Consider the following 25,728-nt stretch of genomic DNA (forward strand, 5'->3'; position numbering starts at 1 on the left):
CACCTTCTACTAGAACTGGTTGTTCCAAACCACATCCAGCATGGCCTTGAACACTTCCAGGGAAGGGGTATCCACAGCTTCCCTGAGCAACCTCGTGTAGAAAATGCACTGAAAACAGGAAACTGAAGACCAACAGCCTGATTCATAACCACTTTTATAAGCTGTCCAGTAAAATATGGAGACAAAAATGGAAAATATTTGTGGAGTCAAAATTACTTCTTTGGTTTGGGGACATGGCAGCAATAAAGAAGAATCCACTATGAAGAAGAATTTGGAGTTAAAGAAGATGAATTTGGAACCACTCTTTATATTATTCCAAGAACAGGAACAGAAGGCAAAAGAAGAGATATAGAATACATCTTTACATTTTAGCAATGCTTTATGAAGACAATCAAGAGAGAAATGCATAAAGTGTGGAAAGAGTTGTAGGTGCTCAGAACAGACCTGCTCATTCCATGGATTACAGAGGGAGGTATTTACCCCACTCAGCAGGTTAATAGGCCAGAAAGGAGAATGCAAATTGAAAATGAGTGTTGGAATACTTCCTTTCAGCAGAGATTAAAGTGAAGCCATACTATTTTGAGACTAGGATGGATGAAGTAGCCCTTGCACATGCTTCTTGAGTTACCACTGTGGTCTCTTGATGTCATTATGGAGATAAGTTGAGGAGGTGAAGCTGCTACTTTGTGCCAAAACCAGGATCAATATTTCCGTCCCACAGAATAAAAAAGAATGAAATATAGAAGTGGTATAAAGTATTTCTCACCAATACATTTTAGAATAACATAGATAAGATGCTTTCTTCAAAAAGCAAATGTCATAATCAAATATCAAGTTAATAATTAGTTCGTAGTCTTTCAGTTTCTGATTTACCCAAATGATACACTATTTATCTTTGGTGACTATGAATACATCTAATGTCATTGAATCATGAGAATATAATTTGCATCAGAATCAGATTCATTGCTATTATGTTTTATTTGGTATTTATATCTCCATGTCTTTTTTTTCTTTCCCTGTTTCTGTTTGCAGGTTTTGACCTAGTAAAGTGTGAAGATCCTGGCATACCAAATTATGGTTACAAGATACGAGATGAAGGACATTTTATAGACACTGCCATTCTATACAGCTGTAATCCTGGCTATACAATGCATGGTAGTAGTATTATGACCTGCTTAAGTGGAGATCGAAGAGTTTGGGACAAACCTTTGCCTACTTGCATAGGTAATGAGGATTGTGACAGTGTTCTGGTATGATTGGTCTGGTGGTTCAAGAAAAAAACCCAGATATTCTGTGTTTGTATACTTCATGAGATGGTGCAAATATATTTTAAATTTCAAGTAGAGATTTAATACGGATAGGGAAGTTTAAAATCTCTTAAAAAGGTGGCTTACTGTTAACGGTTATGAAACTACTGGAAAACACTTTTTTCTATGGAGCAGCCTTTGATGGAAGACTGCTGTTCCAATGAAGCCCTGAGTCACTGAGTCTGATATACTATCACAGGCAGTAGTATTGTCTAAATACTTCATAAACTAAGAAAGGTCCATCATAAATAAGGTTGTGGGCTTTTTTCCTTAATCTATTTTCATCAGATTTTATTTCAGCACCTCATTCTTATGAACTTTTTTTCTAAGTTTCATCACACATTGCTGTATTTTTTAAAAATATTTTCTGGAGTCCTTGTTGCCGTGCTGAGATACCCCATCTGTCAAAGCCTTGAGGTAGACCTTCCCTGGAAATGTCATGTCTTCAAGTGCCTAAAACTTTGTTTCATTATAACCAATATTAAACGGAGAATTACTAGCCAATGTGCAGAATAACTGAACACCAGTATACCTGTTATCCATTGGACCTTTACTAGGAGTTTGCATCCTCTAGTTTTGCTTTCCAGTCCAGCAATTGCCAGTGACTTCCTGACTTCAATTTTCACATGGAGTTCCCATGAGCCTTTCCTTCTGTGTGTCTACTGATACTTAGCTTTTGCCTCTGCTGCCAGCTGCTGGCAGGTCACCAACTGCTTTCAGCACTCACCTCACCTACAGGATCTTTGCCTGTTGCCTTTCTCTCATTTTGAGGGCTACATTCTCCACTCCAGGACCTCTTTCCTGCTGAACCCATTCACAAACCTGCAGTCTACAAAAGAGCAAGCTCCCTTCATTTCAAATGTTCAGCTTAAGCTGAAGGTAAGTGCCAGGAAAACATCAGTGAAGGACATTTCTGCTGTCTTAGAAGGGGTTATTTTCCCCAATTGATTCTAGAATTTTATCTGTACATTTTCTTATATATATATGAGAGGTCAAAACAACTATCCAGTTTTGATTTAAAGACTTTTCCAGGCTCTTTATGCATTCAAGTCCTCATGCTCTTCACTTTAATTGGTTAGCTTCCTTTTCCTCCAAGTTTGCCCTTTTGTAGAGAAGACCTATAATTAGTCCTACCTTTGCCTGTTTCTCCATGAAATTTAAATGAAGTCATTTCTCTAAGGTCATTTTCTGCAATATTTTTTGTGCCTGTGTTTGCTACCAAGACTTAGAATTGGCTCTAAAATACTTGTTGGTTTCAAGTCTATTAGGCGAATAAATCCAACCATCTACCAATTTCCTTTTCTTTATATGATGATTTGTCTTCTAATCAATGTGTGGGATTTTAAAATTTTTAACATATAACAATAGAGATAGTACTAATTTAAAAAAAAAAAAAAAGGCTGTATATTCCAATCTGACCTGGAGGAAGCTAGGGAACCCAGGAACAAGCAAATCTAAGGAAAATTGCCTTCTTTGCTCCAGTAGAACAGCTTTCATGGTCCTTCTTCAAAATACTTTTTGACCAATATGTTAATTTTTTCACTCTGACTTTATTTAAATTATTAGTGTATTCCTACTATGTAATGCTCCTTCTAGTCACGTATTTCTACCTGTATTTCCAGTTTCTTCATACCAATATGCTTTTAAGATTCTGTATTTCACTCAAGATTTTCACTCTATCTTTTTTCTTCCTTTTTTTGTCTTTGCACTTTGATTTTGTACCTTGCATTACTAGATTTGGTTCCTGTATTTTATTTCTAATCTTTTGAAATAATTTGTTCCAGAATATCTTGAGAATCTTATTTCATATCTAAGTGAAATTATGTCCCTCAATCAACAGAATAATCAGTTTTATTTTAGTTTTCTGAGACAGATTTAGTCTTCTTTTCTGTCTGTTCAACCAAAAGGTACCTTGCTATGTGCATTTATCTCTTTACATATATTTTTCATTACTGTCCTTGTTCCTCTCCTTAAAATAAATTTTTAGGATTGCATCAGTTCTGTATAAACTACTTATTTTCATTTCTAGTTTAAATCTTTTCTGGACCATTAATTAGTTCCCCAAGAAATCAAATGTTAAGTGTTCTGTCTTAAAATCTTCTAAAAGTGTTTTCTTTTAAACAGGCTTTTACAGTCTGAAATCTTCATTAAATTATGGGGAGTTTTTGCTGTTCTGTCCACAGGAAATCTTGCCATGAAGATCCCTGAAAACCCAGTTATATACCTGCAGATTATTTCAGTCTTGCTTCCCTCCCCCTTTAGCCTTATAAGATCTATTCTTCCATCAGTTATATCTTATGTTATCATAGTTTTATCTTTTTCTACTGTGATTTGAATGCTTTTTTTTTCTTCCTTTTTCTGAAGTTGTCATGAATTTTCAAACATCACTTCCTTTCTTAGAAACATTTTTTAAAAATCTTATCTTGTGGAGATGCATTATTTTTTCTCGTAGACTAGGTCAGTTTTTGTTATTTGCTGTTCTCGTTGGTGACAATTATATTCTTCTTTGTAGTCACTATCATTTCAGTCTCATTCACAAAAAAATCAAGCATATGTATAGACATATTCCCCACATTCTACACTTAGTAATTTTTAGCTATAAGCTCTTATATTGGTCTTAGCATTCATTTTCATTTTTTCTATGTTCTAAACCTTAATGAAGAAAGCCAGTAAATTATATTAATTCCTCCTCTAAAAGCTTCCAGAAACATTAAAGTCACTTCCATTAGTTATACTATAAGTGTTTATATAGTATATTCTTTGAGGTGCTGATTTTACAGTGTGCTCATTTATGAATATTGGAATATAAATTTTTTTAATTATTTTTATAATTACTTATGAAAGTTTACTTTTGATCTACTCCTAAAATGAATTTTTAAAAAATATATTAAATACGTAATGCATCATCTCAAATTTTATGGTGTATTCTTTTCCTAAACAAGCCTTCTCAGAATTTTAAATCAAGTATGTCAATTAGTTTGAGTTTAAATTTTGGATTCTCTGAGTCAAATTCAGTTCTTTGGTAAACAAAGTACTGTATCAGTAATTTCTTGTCTGTGGTTATCTACCACTGTGACTATTGCAATCCAGACTTTCTTGTAAAATTGAAATTAACCCTCTTCTACGATTAACTGAAATCATAGAAGAGGGTTACATGTGAAGAAATTTTGTACTTAAGTTTCTTTCTGCTGTGGTTCTGTATACAGAATGCAGTGTTTTGAGGGATCAGACCAGCAGGATAAATGAGTAAATCAGTCACCTTATTTCCTCTATGGGAATTTTCCCTCACGGGAGCAACTTGGTTGTGAGCAGTGGCTTGGTGGCATGTACAAGGATTAATATTTGTTAGGAGTAATGCTGATAAATTATTTGGTCCAACTGCCATGTTTTTCAATCATCTCTGTCTTACTATGCTTGCTGTACAGCTGTGCTTGAATGAATCCCCATGGTAGATTTTTTTAATAACTTCTAAGGCAACACTATAAATGTAATAGAAATTCAGGTACATTGCTTACCTGAAGAATCACTGACCCTTTTTTACTTCAGTGGCAATGACTGTTACACAGTTCTCTTTTATTAGGGTGTGTCTTTACACTGGCCAGACAACAGCCTGATGGCCTAAACAAGCAACAAAAGAATCATTTGATTCTGGATGCTTCGCATTGCCATTGGTCTCTCCACAAAAACAGCATTGATAATAAAAGTGTTTTAAACCAGATGCCACATACTATCAAAATGTAGGTTTCTGATTTACTCTCTTGATCTGCAAGCATATGGCATTTAAATTTTTTAATACTGAAGGAAATTGCTAGGCAATACTTACTGCTTTTTGGTGTAATTACACCTGAAGCTTCATAGAAGTAACTTGAAAGCATTACACTAAAATCTTTTTGATATCACAGCAAAACAGAAAGCTATTTTAATTGTAAAATTCAATAATGCAAAGTTTGAATTCAAACATTCATTGTTAGAAAAGCTAAACATGTTAGATGGGAAATTTCTGAAACATTTTTCTGTCTTGCTAATGCTAAAATTGTACTTTTGTAGTCTCAGCACATATTGAACCTATCTGGTCAGTTAAGTAACCTAATCACAGTTTTGTGGTTCCTTTCTTTATAACAAGGTAGGAATGAGATCATTTTTTACTTATGTACATGTCCTGGTTTGTATGTATGTCTACTACTTCAGAAGTATTAGGTCATTCTGTTAACTTTTTAGAAAATACAGAGATGTTGAATGGATGGAAAATGGGAGTGCCAGTTACTATGGTCTCATTAGAAATTTCCTCCTCACTTTGCAGCTGAGTGTGGTGGTCGAATTCATGCTGCTACATCGGGGCGCATTTTGTCCCCTGGTTACCCAGCACCATATGACAACAATCTTCATTGCACTTGGATTATTGAAGCAGATCCAGGAAAGACAATAAGGTACATGCTTAATTTCAATATTTATGGTGGAATTCAGTATGTTATAAATTTTTTGTCATTCTCATATTTTTCTACACAAGCTGCTGGTTTTCACTGGCATAGTCACGTATCTTTCTATAAGATGTTGCATCAATTTTTGAGGTGTCTTGCTTGTTCAGGTGTAAAGTCCCTGGATATGGGGCAAGATAAGCAGCATTCAAGGCACATTTGAGTATTGTCTCACCCAAAAATTGTCTTTTGCACCAGGACAACACCAAATTCCACAAACAAATGCCAGAATATGTCAATTAGTAGCGTTAACAGCTTACATAAGGGTGAACACCAACCTCAGGAATCTGCATAATAAAACAATACTCACTAATCACAAGTAGAAAAAGAATGTTACATTCCCACATCCTCTCCACAAGACAGCTCTGCCAGCACAGCAAGGCCATCAGTGCCAGGGCAAAGCACAGACTCATTATTTGAAGTAAAATGCTCCCACAAATTCAGCAAAATGAAGAGTTAATCAATGAAACCAACAAACTCTGTGACCTGCACGGGAACTTGACACCTAGTTACTACCATGGCTATAGAACCTTCATACAAAACTATTGTTTATCTCAAGACCCACATTGGGCCCTGAAAAAGCCTTTAGTGGGTTGACATTGTCCCTTCTCAGCAGGATGGAGTAGGGAGAAAATTACATGACAAAATAAACTTGTGAAAAAAAACTCAGTTTAATAAAATGAAAGCAAAAGTTCATGCATGTACGCAGAAGAAAACAAAAGATTTATTCTCTACTTCCTATCAGTAGGTGATGGCCAGCCATCTCTTCAGGAGCAGGCCCTCAATATGTGTTGTTCTGAAAGACAAATATAATCACAGAATATTCTGATTTGAAAGGGACTCACAGGCAAAAGAATATAATTAAAAGAAAAATTATTCAGTGGGAGGTTTTCCCCCTTTGTTGTTTTTTTTTTTTTTGTAATCCTGTTTCACTAAGCCAAATATTGAATTTACACCATCATGGGCTATTTCAATGCATCATTTTTGTTTAAATAACAATTTTCAAATTAATGATTTCTAGCAAAGAACTAATAAGATGAAGAAATGTCAACACGCAACTATTTGAAACAAAAAAAGAGAGACATTTCGATATTTACCTACTAGAGCTCTTCAACACTAAGAATGCAAACATTCAGGACTTGGAGGCAATGCAGATTTTTGACTTACAAGATAACATTCCTGAACACCCTAATAAGTATAATTCTTCACTTGACTATAAATACAGATTATTTTATTATAATACAGTTTTATATTTTATGAATTTTAGCAAAAGGCCAATCTATTATATTTTCCCTTTTTTTGTGTAGGAAAGGAAATGCCATGCTGACAGGACTTCTTGAATTATGTGTTCTACTGTCCAGTAGCTGCTACATTTTTTTAAATTGCAAATAATTCAAACAAAACTGCATTCTTGCTATCCTCATTTGAATAAAAAGACTAAATCTTTGATGAAATCAGAGTTTGCATACCTTGAAATATTTACCATAAAAATAAGCTAATTTATAGACTTATAAGTTAAGTCTTGAGGACTTATGCCCTGTAATACCAGGGCATAAGTCTTGAGGACTTATGCCCTGTCATTCAGACATTTATAAAACAGAACTGCATGACTCTTACAAGATCAGCTTGTTCAACAAGAAAAAGTAATAACTCTGATGGATTACCAGGTCTTTTTCAATCCTAAACATCTTAAAACTACAGTTTGGGAATGATTGCTTGGAGTTTCATGTAATTGTGTTTAACAAGTAATGCACAGTACTTTTACTTTTTCTTTGCAGTCTGCATTTTATTGTTTTTGATACTGAGGTTGCTCATGACATCTTGAAGGTATGGGATGGGCCTGTTGAGAGCAGCATACTTCTCAAAGAGTGGAGTGGCTCGGCTCTTCCAGAAGATATTCACAGCACTTTCAACTCCTTAACTTTGCAATTTGACAGTGATTTCTTCATCAGCAAATCAGGCTTCTCCATTCAGTTTTCAAGTATGTAAATATTTTTGTTCTTCCCAGTATAATAATTTCATATTTATATACATTATTCCTATACTTATTAACTCTTTCTCAACTCTTTTGCGACTTCCTCAGTCTTTAGAAAAAAATAAATTATATTATTTTAATTATGTTATGTGCTTATGCAAATGGCTAAAACTAGGGAGAATTTTTGGATTTACTTTGAATGTTTTAAGTTTTTTATTCCTTGTTTTCCACAACAACAACATACTTAGCATTATCTAATTAGCATTACTTAAGAAGTCAAAATGAGTCTGTACATACAGAACTATTCTTCTGCACCAGTAATTTTAACTATTCCCACCAGCGTTACTTAACAATGTATTATATCATGTTTATTTTTGATGTTAGTTGGATTTTTTTTTTCTCAAAATATAGGCTGCATGATGCATGATTTTTATGACTTAAACATTCTTTGTATGATTAAGATAAAGAATACAAGACACTTTACCATATTGAAAAACACTTAAAATTTACTATTAAACTAATCAAATTGATCTTTAGTTACAAAGTGAAAGCTTCTCTGTTTATAGAGAAGTTATGATCCATATTGTACAAGCGATCAATATTTTAAAACTGGTTATGTGGAGTTTTTCTATGTTATTTTGACCTCAAGAAAGGGGCTAGGACACAAAACAATGTATCTTTGTCTTTGAATCCTTATATGCCTAGATATAATGTATGTATTTCTCATCAAGACAAAGGAAAATTATGAATTAATGTGTGTGAGTAAAAGCATTTACACACATTAATCCCTATCATCCATAGATGATCTCATTCAGAAGTAAGGGGTCCTAATCAGATTTCAGTCATTATTATTTGCCTGAAGATGTAAACTTGGGGTTTTCCTTGTCTCTAATTCACTAATGCATTTTACATTTACATATTTACTTAATTTTCCTGTATTTTTCTGAATGCTGTATCTGCTTCCTCCAAAATACTCTTTCATCAGCCTTAAGAAAACTAGCTAAAAGTATCTAAAATGAATTGAAGACAAAAGGCAGAATAAATATTTCTAAGGTTTCTCACCAGTGTCCTATATAATATGTTGCTTTCCATAATATTTTTGAAAAAAACAAGGTAAGTTTTACAGTTTTGGAAATAAGTGGGGTTGTTTTCTTGTCTGGATTAGCAAACACATTTAAGGTTGCATTATATGAAAATAACTTTATGCCCCGATTTTGAAAGGACAGAAATGTTTAAGCAGTTTTGATTATCGCCCATTCCTTGAACTTCAGTGGCACTAAGAGCCAATAGAAGACAATTTAAAGCTATAACACAGAATAACTGATTTTCCTGTCCTAATGTAATATCTGATGGATGCACTGAGTGATCGTGCTGACAGTTGCAGAGTATTTTACTGGAATTAATTGGAGTAAGTGATGAAGAACTGAGAGCTCAAGTACAGGTAAAATAGTTTCATTCACTCTGCTTGACAAGTGGAATATTGTGGCAGTGGGGGTTTGAAGTTGTTAATTTTTTAATTGTAACGAATAAAAAATAAGATTAAAGGAATATGTTTAAGTAAATATTTAGTTATGTAATCTAAAAATCTGTCTAGTATATTTAGTCTTCTTGAGGCAATGAGAAGACCACTGTGGCCTTGACCTGTAAAGGATTTAAAGTCATTAATCTATTGCTAAGTGGGAATGTTTACATGCCTTAGTATTCATCATGTGTTCAAACTGTCAGACAGTTTATAGCAAAGCTACACAGAATATTGACATTTCAGTACTTTAGTAGCTTGTAACTCTAAATAAAAGATTTCTGAACTGCTGAAACTTTTTTTTTTTTGGCAATTGCAGAAGATGTAGACATTTTGTTACAAGTTCTATGAAGGTAATTTGTGAAGTTTTTTTGACTGTGTCGTGTGAAGGATTTTCAAGTGTTAAATCTGTTAATGAGTATTTAATTTAACTCTTAATTATAATTGAAGAAGTAAATTTCAGGTTCAGAATTGCACAGAATTGGAAAACCTTTAGTAACACAGCTTCTGTACTGGATTATGCAATTGGAATGAGTGTCTGCATCCATGAAAAGCCCTTTGTGGGATCAGATAAAGGATATACATTTCAGAATATCAGGTCAAATGAGCAACCTAAAGACAAAACATTAAAGTGCTAATTTTCATCTGGAGAATTTTTTTCCCTGTGCTGTAAATGTGCTAATTACTCTCTACACTTTGTACTCTAGAACACCATAACTGTGTCTGACTAACAAAGGGGTGCTGTGAAAGGGTAATGTAAGGTAGATTAGAAAATATCGCCTATAAATTACTTACTGCTGATTGTAAATGTAATTAGAGGGTTTTTTAAGTGAAAAAAAAAAAAATTGGCTGAATTTTGCAAAATGTTTGAATGTTAAAGTACTCTGTCTTGCCCACTCAGCTCAGCATGTAGAACCTGAGGACATGAACTGACAAGAGTGATTATGTTAATTGTAATCAGTCTAATGCTTTTCAATAAATCGTAAATACCATTTAGTTGTGTATAAAAGGGCAAAAAAAAAGAAGTTCAATGTGCAAAACTGAACTTTACTCTGGGGGTTAAATACATTTAAGCTATGTACTAAAAGTCAGGGATATCCACCAACTCTTTCTGTCAAAAGGGTATAAGTAGATTTGGTTTTTGGCTTCTTTTTACAAATAAAGTTACTGGCAGCAAAATCTTCTTTCATAAGTTGACCATTATAAAGTGCTGTCTAACCTAGCTTAATTCTATCCTACTTATCTAAGGCAAATGGGTTAAATTTCCATCTGACATTGCCTTTTTCTTCTTATCAACTGCAGGTCTAGACACACTAACAGTAATTTTCAAAGTTTTGAATATTTAAGGGCAGATGAAATGAATCCTATCTGTCTTTTCAGAGGTGTCTAGATTCCTTTGAGATGCCATAAAGTACCTTGGCTAGTCTCCATCTGCCACTGCAGAAGGTTACACAACCATAAGTTGTCTCTCCTATCTTCCAGTCCTCTGCTGATATCTTGGATATGATAAGGCATCTGAAATGAGACCAGTCACCTATGTTGAACTAGATCAATCTTGCCCTGAATATTTAATCTCCATCTACTCTAGACTTCTGACAGCACTTGGATCCCATGCTAAGGGGTCTATTGCTTTTATTGACGTGAAATTTATTTTATTGAGAATTTTTATTTCTAACTGTATAATTTTTTTACTTGGTATTTAGCAAAACCATAGAAGTAACAGATGATAGGATCAGCACTGGCAGTTTCTAGACATATTGTCATTCTTACAGGCTCTAATAGCTTAAGTTTAAAAATATCTAATATTAGTTCTACCCTTACAGTCTATCCTTCTTTTCTTCAGCTAAATTCTCAGCTGTTGTAACTTAAGAGAATTGTATCTTTTTCTTCAACCAAATGATTAATAGATAGTTCTTTTAATGATTTTATAGATTTTGGTCCTCAAGTCAAATAATACATCAAAAGATTTTATTCACACTCTTAAGGAAAAAAAAAAAGGATATATCTGGCTTTACTAGAGTCAGACCAATCTATTTAAATTTTCTATGCCTGTCTCTGGTTCAGCAGTATTGTAAAATTCTTTTAGTTCTGGTATTCTGTAAGCATTTTAATTAAAAATGTGCCTATCTCTGCTTTCATACAAGCTAAGATGTGATTTGGTTTTTTTTTTGTTAGTATAAAACAACTGTCAAGATGTTAATTAAGCAACAAAACACTTTTTCTCAATTTATTTTATTATTACTGTCTTATAAAAACTTTGGACACTCATATTATTAAAAGTAAAGACACAACACCAAAGGAATTTGTATAGTTGGTTTAGTCCACTTTTCATTTTTCTGTTGTTTGCTTTTTTTCTCAATATTTTAAAGTTTTGCTCTTGAAGTATATGCAGAGATAAGTAGTGATGACTAAAGATGCCTAAGTCTTTAAATTAACAACACAAGTCACCAATTATGGTAATACAAGTAAGCAACTTACACTAATTGTAATTACAACAATTATTTGGAAATTATTCTGTCAGATGTTGACACATCTGTTGACAACTTATTTCCTCTGGCAAAAACTTAACTATCAGCTATTTGGTTGTTCCTAATGGCACTGGGCTTAATATGACAAATCTTCTTAAGCAAGAAGATGATTTCTGCTTTTGTCTAGCTTTACAATTCCATTTGATCATTTGTTTGGTACCAGCAACTTTTACAGTAACTGTGTCCCTATCTTGAATTGAGTACTGTTGTCTTGAAAATTATTCCTTTACTGCTGAAATACCTTTCAATCACTTGTTTTATGTCCTAAGTTGCCACACTTAAGTAGTATTTCCATGACAGAACCTTCTTTGCTAGAATTCATCATGCAGTTGTTCCAGATTGATTCACAATTAATTTTTTTGGGAAAGGGGGGAAGCACAAAAATATCTTTTTTAAAGAAATTTACAATGAATAATGCAGAATCATGTATCTGCCTCACTAACTTAATAAAATGAGTTCAATAGAAATGAAATCTACTAAGACATCCCTTGTTAAAACAAAAATAAAAGGACAAGACACAAGAATTCAACCCTTTTCAAGTCTGTAACCTAACAGTTTCACAGTTTAGTGTCTTTTGCTGTCTGATAAATGTTGCATTTCATGTTCACAAGAACATGGTGATGAAACTATCTTTGCACTCCTATCTATCATCTAATCCATGCATGGCCTGGGGAAGGCATCCCTAGCCTCATAGAGCATGGCAGTTCCTATTTGGTTTCTGTGGAACTAAGAGAAAATTTATCTTGTAGATTAGTTTGGTCATTAACTCTAAATTTATGAGCTTTTGTACTCCAGATTTTAATAAAGAGGCTGCATTGGCATTTGGATTTCTTTTTTCTTTACATTCTTGGACAATACATGACATTTATATATGTTGTTGATGCTAATTTGCACAGTACTTAGTCTCTACATTTACATATGGTATGTGAGTTACTTTTTGGAGAACAAACATTATTCTTTGTTTCACAATGTTAGTCTGAAATCACTGCAAATCCATGAATGTCTCAGCTTCAATAAGCAAAATTCCTTTTCAAGTTTATTATTATGCAAAAATAATGCACTAAACAGGGAAAGCATGTGCAATTTCATGTGCAATTTAAAAGCCTGGAAAAGTCTATATTGTTTTTATAACAATGTGGACTAGAAATAAAATGGTGTCTGTAGCACAACACTACAGGAAATGGCTTCTATTATTGTTACCACAACCAAAGTGAAAATTATAGGGATGAAGGTGATGTTTTTATTTCCTTAAGGTACTAGAGAATAACAACTGAAAATTATGTAAAAAATAAAAATTAGTAAAAGATAAATTAGGCAAAAATCTAACATTTTGCTCGCAGGTCTACAGACCTGTGAATACAGTGTCATATTCTCAAAAGCAGTCTCCTATTGATTTTCAGTTCAATTTTAAATGAACTTTAAAATATAATTTGAGGAACAAATACAAAATAAAATTTAAAATTTGATTGTGAAAGATTCTTAAATTTTAATCAGGGAGGCTTAACACAGTGTCTGTCAACATATGGAGGTCTGAAATCTCCTCGGCAATCTGTGGTTTTCTCAGCTGTCTGTTCTTCTAGAACCTACCTCTGAGTTCCATCTTTAATGTACACAGAAGCTTGTTCTGCTCTGAGCAGATGAGACATTAAGAGATGGAAATCTGTGCAGAGAATTACTCTATAAGCCACTGAGTATCATCTAGGCTTAAGGCTTAGAGCACATATGCAAGAGTTGAGAAGCAGCAATTACTTATTTTCCAGCTTAGTGACATTCACATCTTGTCTCCTGGCTATCCCATTTTAGGAACCTAATTTTTCTCAGTCATTTTTTAAAAGTCTGTGTAATTTACATTGATTTTGCATCCTTGAGCCTAAAAAGTAGTTATTGCTTTCCTTGCTTTACAGTGTGTTTGTTTAACTTTTTAAATGTTATAAAAGAAGACCAGTGACAGAAAGCTGGTGATTTTTAATTTCTGGATTACTTATAAATGCATATGACCTCTATACCCTTCAGATATTTGCAAAATACAAAATGAAGAAATATCAGACTTGTAATTTTCATGCAGTTACAGAATCTCTTAGGACTCGAGAAATAAAACAACTTGGAAATGAGGCAAGTTGAAAAGTTGACAGTCTGTCTAAATGTTCACTTTACTAGATGGCACATCAGTGCTTAGATGTTTGGTGTTCTATTTAATTAGGATCAAGAGTATTTGGCACAATAAAAAGGTTGTTGGTTTCAAATACATAAAATAACTTCTGAGGCTGCAAGACCAAAAGTGTAGAGAATATTTTGTTGTTTAATAAACATCTGTGATAATTTTTAAAATTTAGAACTTTGTATCTGAGAAATGGAGATTAACAGTGAAAGTAATATTCGAAGGCATTGGTCCTTTCTAATTGATGGATACTTGACACAGTTAAAATGGGGGAAGTGTTTTTTGCTGAGATATTATATAGCATAACCTTTTAAGAAGAAAATGAATCTATTCAGAGATATATTAAAAAATGACAGCAATTAATAACAGAGATTGGCTTGTGCTCATTTATTTGGAAGAACTGCAAATCTTCAACAGATATGCACGAGAGCAATCCATTGTTTAGAGCTGCTGTTGTCTGTCAAATCAGGAAAAACTCCTCTGAGGTCGTAACCATGCTTTCATTCCCTTGTGGCCAAACAGACTTTTAGTAAACTGCACCACTATGGGGTGTCACAGAAGTTGTCAGAGTGGTGCCTGGGGAATCCTTACACAGTACTCATTAGTAGTGACAGCTATTACTTTAATTCCTAGTGGAAAAAAGTCTACCACAGTTAAAAACCTACCATGTCTTTTACTTCATTTACATACAAGAACAATCCAAAGTATGAGATCTATTGCTTTGAAATGGAAACAAGAAGAACAACTTTGAATAATAAAATGTCAAACAAAGTTTCTGTGTTTCTAAGTGTTTCTAAGTGTTTCTAAATGTTTCTAAATATTGATTATAATAATCCATGGATTCTCCTATAAGGATGTTTTACAATTTCTGTGATTTATCTGTGATCACCCATTCACTAGAACATGCATAAAACAATTTGAAGAGTTGTTGGTTCTTTCTTATTTTACTATTTTTTTTCCCTACCTTTCTCTCTTCTGAAAATTTTCAACACAGGAAGAAAAAAAATCTAACATGTTTTCCAGTTGTACAACCTGATAGTTGTTTCAAGTTAGCAAACATTTAGCTGCTCTTGCTGTTTCTTATAGTGGTGTACACTTTTGGTGTTGACAGAAGGAGTAGATGGAGCTGTTAATTCAGAAAATGAATTATTATGGACAGGATGGTTGCATACTGGTGGTAAACACAGGTACCATTCATGGCAACTGTGACATAACTGGATTTATGACTTCTTATTTTGGTTTTTGTTCACAGTTGTAGTCAGTTCTTTGAAAAAGATGTTTGGGTAAGGACTGGTAGGAAAAACTGCAATTCAGTAGGGACATTAGTCTCAAGAGATGGACCTTCTTTCCTGTGGAAGACTGCAAAATTTATTGCAACTTCAGGATACCTGAAGCCAGTAGAAGAGAACCCAAAGCCAGAAGAGACTTGACATCTTCCAGAAATCTGTATTAGATGTGGATCTGTGTATCTACTTTCTGAGTGATGATTTGCATTAAGTCATACTGATTGCTCTGCTTAGTTGAACATTGCTTTTTAAATAATTTAGTAGTTTAAAAAGCAAAATCCATATCCGGCTACTGAAGACTGATCATAAGTGAGGTATTTGTCTAAGATTCAGTTTAAATTATCTCTAAGAAAGTTGTTTCTTGCCCCTGAAATGAAAACTTCAGGGCTGCATAAACTGCTGTTTGATTTATCCACATGGGTAAGGAAGATCTGCATGCTGCAGGATAGTAGGACTACAAAACAATATTATTTATATTATGATACTTACCCTATTGCGCAAAAGGTATCAAAATTGTTTTGATAACCAGACTATTAAGGAGAGAAAAGGAGTTATTAGTTCTTTTGATGTGCTAACTGGACAAAATCAGCCCATATTTTATACTAAAGATACTGGCAGGAAGTCAACATAATCATGGTGTATCTCAGTGGGCAGATTTTTGTAAAAGAAACAAAATGCCTTCCTGCATTACCTGAAGAGTAAATAATACTGCCTCTGGCTGGAATGCTAATGTGAATGTGTTGTGCCTTTGATTATGCAGGGGAAGTATCTATACTTTACATCTCTTCTTTCGTCATTCCCTTGCAGCTTCCATTGCATCAACTTGTAATGATCCTGGGACACCACAGAATGGCACTAGATATGGAGACAGCAGGGAACCTGGAGACACCACCACCTTCCAGTGTGACCCGGGCTATCAGCTGCAAGGGCAGGCTAAAATCACGTGTGTGCAACTGAATAACCGCTTCTTTTGGCAACCTGATCCCCCTACATGCATAGGTATTGAGATGGGATGTTAGTCTCTCTTCAAGACTAATACAGATTGGATTTCTTGTTCAGTTACTGGGCATATGGTGCTCGTGCTGGAGTGACGATCTCTGCAGAGCTCAGTTATTTTGTACTTACAATGCCAGCCTTGTTCTCTTGATTAACAGTATTTTATTCTTAAAACTTCATAAAAGTTTAAAAATTAGAAAATCGAATAGAAAAAAGTAAACAGAAGTGGTGATTTGGATTAAAAAAATCATGTTGAAATGGTTCCATTTAAATGCTCTTCTTTATAAAAGTTTGGTTACATAAACTGTGATCCATTATTTATTCCAAAAATATTTTATGTATATAATATGTATATATATATATATATATATATATATATATATATATATATATATATATATATATATATATACACACACATATGTCTGAGTTATCTTACAGATTAAATACCCATCCTGTGAAACACCTTGGAAGATGGATACTTGTTGGAAAAAGTAGATGCAGAGGAGGGGATCCAAGTGACAATGATGTTAAAAGAAATTAGATATATTTCCATAGCACCAGGAGAGGGTGGATCCATAGTGCTAGACTGTGTAAAGGTTTCCCTAAAATTCTTGCCAGTAGACAATGATTACAGGCTTAGAAGTTTTGCTGAATTGTATTTTTAAGGTCATTCATGTAGGTTTTCTAGGAGTAATCAACATCTGGAAATTTTTTCTGCCAGGCATAGTAATTTTTTAAATCCTTGTTATTTTGTTGCCTACTGATTTATAATTAAATGAAGACTTTAGCAATCCTAAATTCCAGCTACAGTATCACTGGAATAAACATAATGCTTTTTCTTTCTACAAGGCACTTGGGACAGACACTTTCCAAAGTAGCACATCCTTAAAAAACCTCAGTCCCTCTGTTTCTCTGAAGTAAAAATACTGTGAAGGATTCAAGAATAGTTTCTCTGACTCCATGTCATGGAACAGAACTGGAGAAGCACCTAATCTGCATACTGTCTTCTGGATACCTTATGTGCAGTTTACAAAGCAGTTTGAAAATGCTAACTAAATATATTGGGATCATTCACAAAATAAATATCTAACGAAAAAATAAAATAATATATATGGTATCTAAATTGAGAAGATTCATATTTTTATTTTAGATACCAATTATAATCACTCCATGTTTCTTTACAATCTAGTATAAAATCCCAACAAAACAACCCTAAAAGGAAGAAGGAAATAAAACAGAAAGAAAGAGAGAATCCCTTTGGGCAAAAAAACTATATATATAATTACTGTTATTCCATATACTCAAGGTGACTTTGAAGGAGAAAGCAGATTAAAGTAATCTTTAGTGTAGACATGACAATAGTAGAAACCTTAAGAGTTCTGTAAAGACATTATATGTAATTTTAAAATTTTCATAAAGTCCTTACTTTGGTATGCTGACTTATAAATGGAACGGCCTGAGAAAAAATCTCTTTAAAATGTTCAGTGTTGATTCCAAATTCTGAGTATCAACTGTTTTACACGAAGTGTGTTTCTGTTAGTTTAATTGAGTTGGTAATGCAGATATAGCCTGTCTTGACTCCTTTACTTTTTTGCTAAATGTACTTTTGTTAGACTTTGTAGATGTGATTATCATCTATGAGAATAGGATTCCTTATCTGTTTAAAAGTTGAATTCATGGTAACAAAATGAATGTATTTGGTTTTTGATTTGAGTAATATCTTTTACTAAGTGAATCAAATTGGTTTCTGCAACATCTTTGGTCAATAAAAACTGCAACCTGAGTCCTACTATTGAGCTTTCCTAGCTTTTAAAGTACTTTCAGAACATAAGAAATTTTCAGCATGATAGAGACACGATTAATACCAAAACTATACAGGACTTCCTATTTAACTTAATGATATTTTTATTCTTTTAGAAAAATTTATTCCTTTACTGCTTTTGAATATGAACAGTTATCACTTTTTTGGAGGAAAATAGAGAATTTTTTTCTAACAGGAACTGGGAAAGTTCTGTGGGTTTTTAAAAAAAAAAATTAATTTGGTAAATGTAGAAGTAATTTTTTTCTACTTAAAAGCTAATATATGCTTGTGAATTTAATATGTGACTATATTCCTATTTCTTTTTACATTGTGACAGCTGCATGTGGAGGAAACCTGACAGGCCCAGCAGGAGTTATTTTATCACCTAACTATCCACAGCCTTATCCTCCTGGGAAAGAATGTGACTGGAGAATAAAAGTAAACCCTGACTTTGTCATTGCCTTGATATTCAAAAGGTACCATTTCTCTATGAATGCCTTTGTTTTAAAGGGTTTTAAATGTCAAATCTAAAAATGGCAATATTTAGAATATCTTAAAGCTTCTAATTAAATTCTCTGTCTACGTCCTGGAGCGTATATCTAATATGTGCTATATCATTGGTTCCAAATAATGTAAAAGAAAAATATACAGCTGTGTGGTACATTTGCTATCCAATATGCTCCTGAAAAACAAAACTTTCTGTGACAGATCAAATAAAAATCCTTTAAAGAACATATTAATTTGTAAAAGTGCTTGATTTATGCTATAGTAATTAATAGTTGAGACTGAAAGTGTAGTGGAAATTCTATCTGCAAGTCAGTTCTTTCAGGTTTTTAGAAATACAGCCTAAATATACTTTGCTTAAAGTGCATAGATCAGAAAAAATATTGTTCTACTTAGTCAAGAGATGAGAGACGTTGAGATATTATTGTTTCATAATTTTAATTATTTTCTCTGTGTTCCATAATCAACGTATAGGTGTTGCATTGATTTTTACAAGTTGAAGTTAAGGGATATAGTCATATTCATGCATTCTGTTTGTCATTTCTAATTGAATCAGTCCTATATAATCATCTTGCTTGCTGTATCTGTGGATGCAAATGCATTTTTTTTTTCATTTTTTGTTACTGTGTTTTAAGTATGATTTTAAAGCTGAGCATGCAGCAACATTGCTGTTTACTTCAGTGGAATATTGATCAGTTGTGATTCTTTTAGGAGGAGATGATGGCATGTTGAGAATTTTGCTGTATAATATTTTTACCCTTTCTGTGAAATAAAAAAGCAACATAACACCAAAACTACAACAACCAAACAATACAAACGAAAAATAAAATCCTGTTTCTTTAATCATGGACTGAAGTTTATTTTCTAAAAATTATTGATAGACACAAAATTAAAGAATGGAATCCTAAGGTACTTGAAATTACATAATAAAAAAATAAAGTAATTCTGTTATTCTGGTATTTTATTAAATAACATTAATGGATGAGAATAGTTCTCCACTGATTACACTCTTGAAGATGTCACATGATATTTCTGTGGATTGCCTAAAAAATTGACTCAAATGCTGAATTTCAAATAAGATGAAAGAAACAGTTACTCAGAATTCAGATTTGTTTCTTAGTATTATTGTAGGGTGTTCAATATGAGAAATATAATGGAATTTTCCATTTATGCTATACTTCCAATAAATTTTCTAAATGGTTGCAGTCTAGTAATGCACACACTTTTCAGTAGCTGGCCTGGAGTTCCCTGGTTCTTCTCTTGCACCCTTCTTGTCAATTACATAGATGATTTAGTGAGAATTAATATTAATTCACATTAGTTTATCATCTCTGATATCATCTGGGTAAGAACAAAGACATGTCCCAAGATAATGGTCTATCCATGAAAGCATCTTTTTTCTAAAATGATAAACATGTTTGTAATGGGTAGATTTATTGTCATCCAGTTTAGCCAAATAAAAGCTGGACTTTTAATTCAAGCTACTTTTTTGGATCATTCCTTTGGTCCTGTGGTCAGAGGCAGCCTTTCTGAATCATGATTCCATGGTCTTGAGAAAGGTGTTATAGATAGGTGGGAGGATATCCATAATGGCTTTTGGAAAGCTTAAGGTGCTCATATCAATGATAAAAATAACGCCACAGTGAATTTTTTACTGCGAATCATGTTTAAAAAGACATTTATTTCTGGAGAAGAAAATGTGTTAGGCAGAAAATTGGCAATTACACTTACAGTAATGTTTAACTCATAAAAAACTCCGAAGACTTAATTATTTTTCCCTTTTTTTTCAGTTTCAATATGGAACCCAGTTATGATTTTCTACATATTTATGAAGGAGAAGATTCCAACAGTCCTCTAATTGGCAGTTTTCAAGGCTCACAGGCTCCTGAAAGAATAGAGAGCAGTGGGAACAGTCTGTTTCTGGCTTTTCGCAGTGATGCTTCTGTTGGAATGTCAGGATTTGCCATTGACTATAAAGGTACTCTTCTCATTGTAGTCTAAATAAAAGGGAAAAAGTGTGTGTTACTTAGTAAGAATTGAGACTCAAATCTTTTTCCTTCTGTATGTACTCATAACTGATCTGCCAAATACCTTTACACATCAATGTATGTTTTAAAAACTGTTTTCTATTAATATGTGAAGAAACACAGAAATCCTGTTACATGAAATGTCTTTCACATCACTTATGCACATTTTTATCTTCCAGAAAAAAAAAAATAGGTAGAAGATGTACATCAAAAGTAACATTTGGAAAAAGTTTTACAGTAGTGAAATTGTCTTACCCAAGAAGGCCCCCTGACTACTTCCTCTTTCTTGTCAATACATACCAATATGTTTTCCTTTCCCCATTGTTTTCAATCTAGAAATGCATTTTTGAATTAATACTCCTGGGTAGTATTTACATTTTTGGTTTTTCAGAAGATGCCTCTTACTAGATAGAGACTGGGATATGGTGACTGTTTATTAAAGCCAGACAATCACTGAAGATGCTGGTTTCTTTTCCAGTCACAGATGTTGTCAGTGGTTTAATTATAATCGTTGCTGAATTTTGTCAAGCTGTTTTTCAGTAGCAGAAGTGCTGCCTCAGCTTCTTATTCTTGGCAATTGAAGCAAACCACATTAATAAACATGTTAAAAATGAAGAACAAAAAGATCCAAGAAATACAGAAAAAATATACCTATAAAGGAAAAAGGAGTGAGAAAGAACTATAAAATCATTTTTATATTTAGCCTTCATCTGTCATCTAGCATAATGCATTGTTCTCCATGTGTGCAAGATTCTTTTTCCCAAAGTAATTGTCCTATTGCCATAAATGAAATCTTAGACTATTTGTCCCCATCTAAACAAAATATCAAAAAATGGAAAAAAAAATTGTTCCAGGAAGTCTGCAAGGCCTGCAAGGAAAGAAAATGAGATGTTGAGCAGAAGGAGATAAAGAGATAAAGATGGCAATTGAAAATGTGCATACACATTTTCACTGTGTCTGTGTTTTGTTTCCAGCATAGTGTATATGGGTTCCTTTATGCAACTGAGAGTTAAATGAAATTATAATGAGATAAAAACAAAAGATACAAGAACAGAATACTGTATTTTAAAAAGTTATTGTACTCAATGGACAGTATATTTTTGTCTAATAAGTTAGTATTTTTCTGATTTATATTATTTAGTACTTTTATATAAAATGTATAAAATTATAGAATACTTTTGAGTTGGAAGAGACTTAAAGATCATCTAGTTCCAGCCCCCCTGCCATGGTAGGGTCACCTTCCTCTAGACTGGGTTGCTCAAAGCCCCATCCAACCTGACCTTGAACACTTCCAGGGAGGTGACATCCAAAACTTCTCTGGGCAACTTATTCCAGTGCCTCACCACCCTCATGGTAAAAGATTACTTTCTTATATTTAATCTAAACCTACCCTCTCTCAGTCTGAAGCCACTCTCCCTTGTCCTATCGCTACATTCCCTTGTTGACTACCTCAGCCTTTTCCATGTCCTGGGTAATCTGGGTAACCAGGTCTCCCATTTCTTTCTGGAGAGGACTCATATTTTCCCTAGTCTTCCTTTTGTTACAAATATACATATAGAAGTGGTGAATTCTAGAAGTGGTCATTCTTCTTCTAAATACTAAATACGAAACGTTATTGGAGTCATTCAGCTTCAGCTTCATTATAATTTCCTCTTCCAGATAATCAATCTTAAGAAAACATCCATGATACATGATTCAACAAGAATAATATATTAATAAGCTGTTGAAAAAATTAAACTGTCTGAAAAAAACCCATTGAGAATAGTTTGAAGAGTTTGTTTTTCTTTATTGAAAGTATATATAGATTTACTGTAATTCATTTTAACAGAAAAGCCACGGGAAGCTTGTTTTGATCCTGGAAACATCATGAACGGTACAAGAATTGGAACAGACTTTAAGCTTGGTTCAACTATTACTTACCAGTGTGATTCTGGATATAAGATTATTGAACCTTCAACTATAACATGTGTAATTGGTGCAGATGGAAAGCCGGCTTGGAACAGAGCATTGCCATCTTGTAATGGTATGTACTGTTTTCTTCCCTTGTCTGCCCAGTGAATTCAATTTCTCAGTCCCTAAGGCTATTTCCACTATTTCTACACATACATCTTGTGCAAAAAAAATGAGGTAAAAATATAAGAATTTAGATGAGTATTGGACTATAGCTTAGTCATTAATATATTAAGTATTTTAAAACGTCTTTAAACTCTAGAATCAACACATGTTCATATAATGATTGCAAGATAATATGTAAGATTCTTCACACACCCAGTATTATTTAGAATAGCTATCACAACCATCTCAATGCTGCATTAATTGTCACCTTGGAATAAGAATTATAGTTACTGAGGCAGAAAATAAGAGTGACATCTCAGAACTGTGGCTAACTAATTTATCCTCTATTCCTTGTTTTAGTGTTTGTCTTCTGTATATATATATATAGAATAATTTTAACAAACCAAAAAGAAGTTACATATATCAGTTTATAAAGTCCATAAAGTACTAGTTTATTTATGTTGAAAAATAATCTCCTTCAAAATTTTAGATTTTTAATTATAGAAAAACACAATTTAGAAGGAAATAATTCTATAACTCCATAACTTTAGAGGTTGTTTTAAATTAAGTCTAATACACTTTCATTGCAATGATATGTTCATGACTTGAGAATTTCATGTGGTAATCAGACTTTGTAGCATAGTTTCTGATATCCTCAAAGCAAGAAGACAAAGAAATAATGAAGATTTTAAATTCATGCCACGAACGAATTCCTTGTGATATTTGAGTTTCACCTCAGCTACATAATCCTATTCAGCCTACTGATAGATCAAACTTCTCATCTTCTATCATTACATTGGATTTTTGAATAATTCATATAAGCAGCTAAGAGAAGACGTGGATTTGTAGTATTAATTGCTGTCTTTTTGTATAAGGAAGTCAGACTTGTCCAGATATTTCAAGCATGATTTTAAACACCTGCCAGGGAGCAGAAAGAACGGGTCTGCTTAGCAAGGGCTAAGAGCCAAGGATATCCAAAGCACAAGCTCACTCACTAGGCAGAGCTCCACAGCACATGAGCCAGGTCTGTTGAGCCAGGCCTTGGTAACAAGGTACTTTCACAGCCCCTCATCTTGTTGGCCACCTGGCCCATAGGTCCTCCTCCAAGTCAGTTTCCAGGAAGCTGTTAGGTTGTACTCTGCCTAACTCAGCTGTTAGGCACTCTGCTATATGCAAGATGCCCCAGCAGGGTAACATTGATTTGCTTTGTGTCTTTTAGCAGAATTATATCTTCATTGCTTGAAAGCAAATTATTGTGATGGTGTTATTTTTAAAAAACCTTATTTATCCATTTATTTGTTTATAAAATAATTTCATTATTGGTTTCTTGAGTAAGATAACTTCTTACAACAATCTGTTTTTCTGGTGAAAACTATTGATTTTTATGAAATAATTTCTCACAATAAAAAGAACACTGAATTCCATGTAACTAATTTAATACAAGACTTACCTTTCAATGAAGATTTTGATAGAAAGCCAGTATTTTCCAAAATGTGAGAAGAGTGAGAGCAGTACTTCGTTTTCAGTGAATAGAAATCTATTTACTCAATATCCAGCACAAGGAGATATTTGAACTTAAAAATAGCCCCTCCATCTGTCTGTACATGGAGGAACGTGCCATGCATGCACTGTTCATTGTTTTTCTCATGATACAGACAGAACTACTACTCGCGTAAATGTTGACTTTTCTTGGGGGTTTGAGTTCCACCATTCTTAAATATGTCTTCTAACTTCTGTAACTCTAAAAAGTTTCTCTTACCTTTCTGTTGCTTTCTTTTTTGCATACATATGAAGTCAAAGATTTTTTGATATGCATAATCTATGTGCATTTTTCATTATCATCTAGTAAGATATGAAAATAAAGCAATTCAAGCATACTTTCACAAAGCAGAATTTTTGGCATTCCGTAGGGCAGTGTCAGCATATCTATGTATTCCTCTGTGCCATTTTTAATGCAGTACCAGATATTTTCCTGACCTGTTTTTACCATGATAGATATAGACAAATATTTAAATGAAAACCCAATGTAAAGCCAGTGTTTCCAATATATTTCAATTAAATAACTTATACTTCCAGTCCTATGTGAATACTTGTAGTCAAGTAAAACTTTCATGAATTCTAATTTTCAAGAAATTATAATAAAATTATCTCCTGAGAAAGAACCATTAGATATTTCAGAACAGGTAAACCAAAAAAAAGCAAAACCAGTAAAGTGTCATTCTGTGATCTTCAGATTTTTTTTTTCAGATGTAACTAATATAGACAGCTCTAAACAATATAACATGTTTCTCTGCATTTTTTTCCAGCACCATGTGGAGGGCAGTATACTGGATCAGAGGGAGTGGTTTTATCACCAAATTATCCTCATAATTACACTGCTGGGCAGACTTGCCATTATTCAATAACTGTCCCTAAAGAATTTGGTAAGAATTTCTTCTATTGATTTTCAGTCATTTTCATTGTCCTACATTGCCAGTCATTATCATTGTCCTACTGTTTAAATGTCCTTTATGTGGAGTAATGACCTTAGGTTTACATTGTATTGCAAATTATTTATAAAACTAAATATATTCCAGATATAGAAAATTATTCTAGGATTTTACCCTTTTACTTCTTCCTAGAGTAACCAAATGACTTCAGATAAGACATGTTTGCTATCTAAGCATATCCTGAACACCTTCATTGTTTATCATCATAGCATAATCAGTAATTCCTGCTTCCTGCAAAGTAAAATCAGGTGTCAGCAAACAAGCTCTTCTGTTCCTCTTACTTTCTAACTTTTTGTCTTTCATGTTATGACAAGGGTAAGATGAGTGGAATCACATTTGTTTAAGATGTACAGTGGAAACAATTCTGCATGAAAGTACCAGAAATGCTTGTGAAATCACAAAACTGATTATTTCAATGTGTCTAAATACTTGGACAGAATCTCTAAAACTCTAGCAATTGTGTGTTAGATGTAGTTTCCTGCAAAGCAGGTTTTTCCTAAGTCCAGACAAATAGCAATAAGATTCATTTTATTACTTATTTAACAAGAGGCTTAATTCACAGCAACTTACTGCATTTGGTACTTTCTGTGTTCAATGAAACCTGT

At 33.3% G+C, this 25,728-nt stretch overlaps 1 protein-coding gene across 1 annotated transcript in view; it reads left to right on the plus strand.

Moving 5' to 3' along the window:
- The window catches only part of CSMD1 (CUB and Sushi multiple domains 1), a 1,067,000-nt gene that overhangs the window by 885,324 nt on the left and 155,948 nt on the right, over positions 1–25,728 (plus strand). The window contains exons 24-31 of the mRNA XM_059842787.1: positions 1,033–1,224; positions 5,608–5,734; positions 7,561–7,763; positions 16,056–16,247; positions 18,386–18,524; positions 20,343–20,530; positions 22,408–22,602; positions 24,941–25,057. Coding sequence (XP_059698770.1) covers positions 1,033–1,224; positions 5,608–5,734; positions 7,561–7,763; positions 16,056–16,247; positions 18,386–18,524; positions 20,343–20,530; positions 22,408–22,602; positions 24,941–25,057 — 1,353 coding nt within the window. The remainder of the gene's footprint in view (positions 1–1,032; positions 1,225–5,607; positions 5,735–7,560; positions 7,764–16,055; positions 16,248–18,385; positions 18,525–20,342; positions 20,531–22,407; positions 22,603–24,940; positions 25,058–25,728) is intronic.

The sequence above is a fragment of the Haemorhous mexicanus genome, chromosome 3 (assembly GCF_027477595.1).
Source record: "Haemorhous mexicanus isolate bHaeMex1 chromosome 3, bHaeMex1.pri, whole genome shotgun sequence".
Classification (NCBI taxonomy): domain Eukaryota; kingdom Metazoa; phylum Chordata; class Aves; order Passeriformes; family Fringillidae; genus Haemorhous; species Haemorhous mexicanus.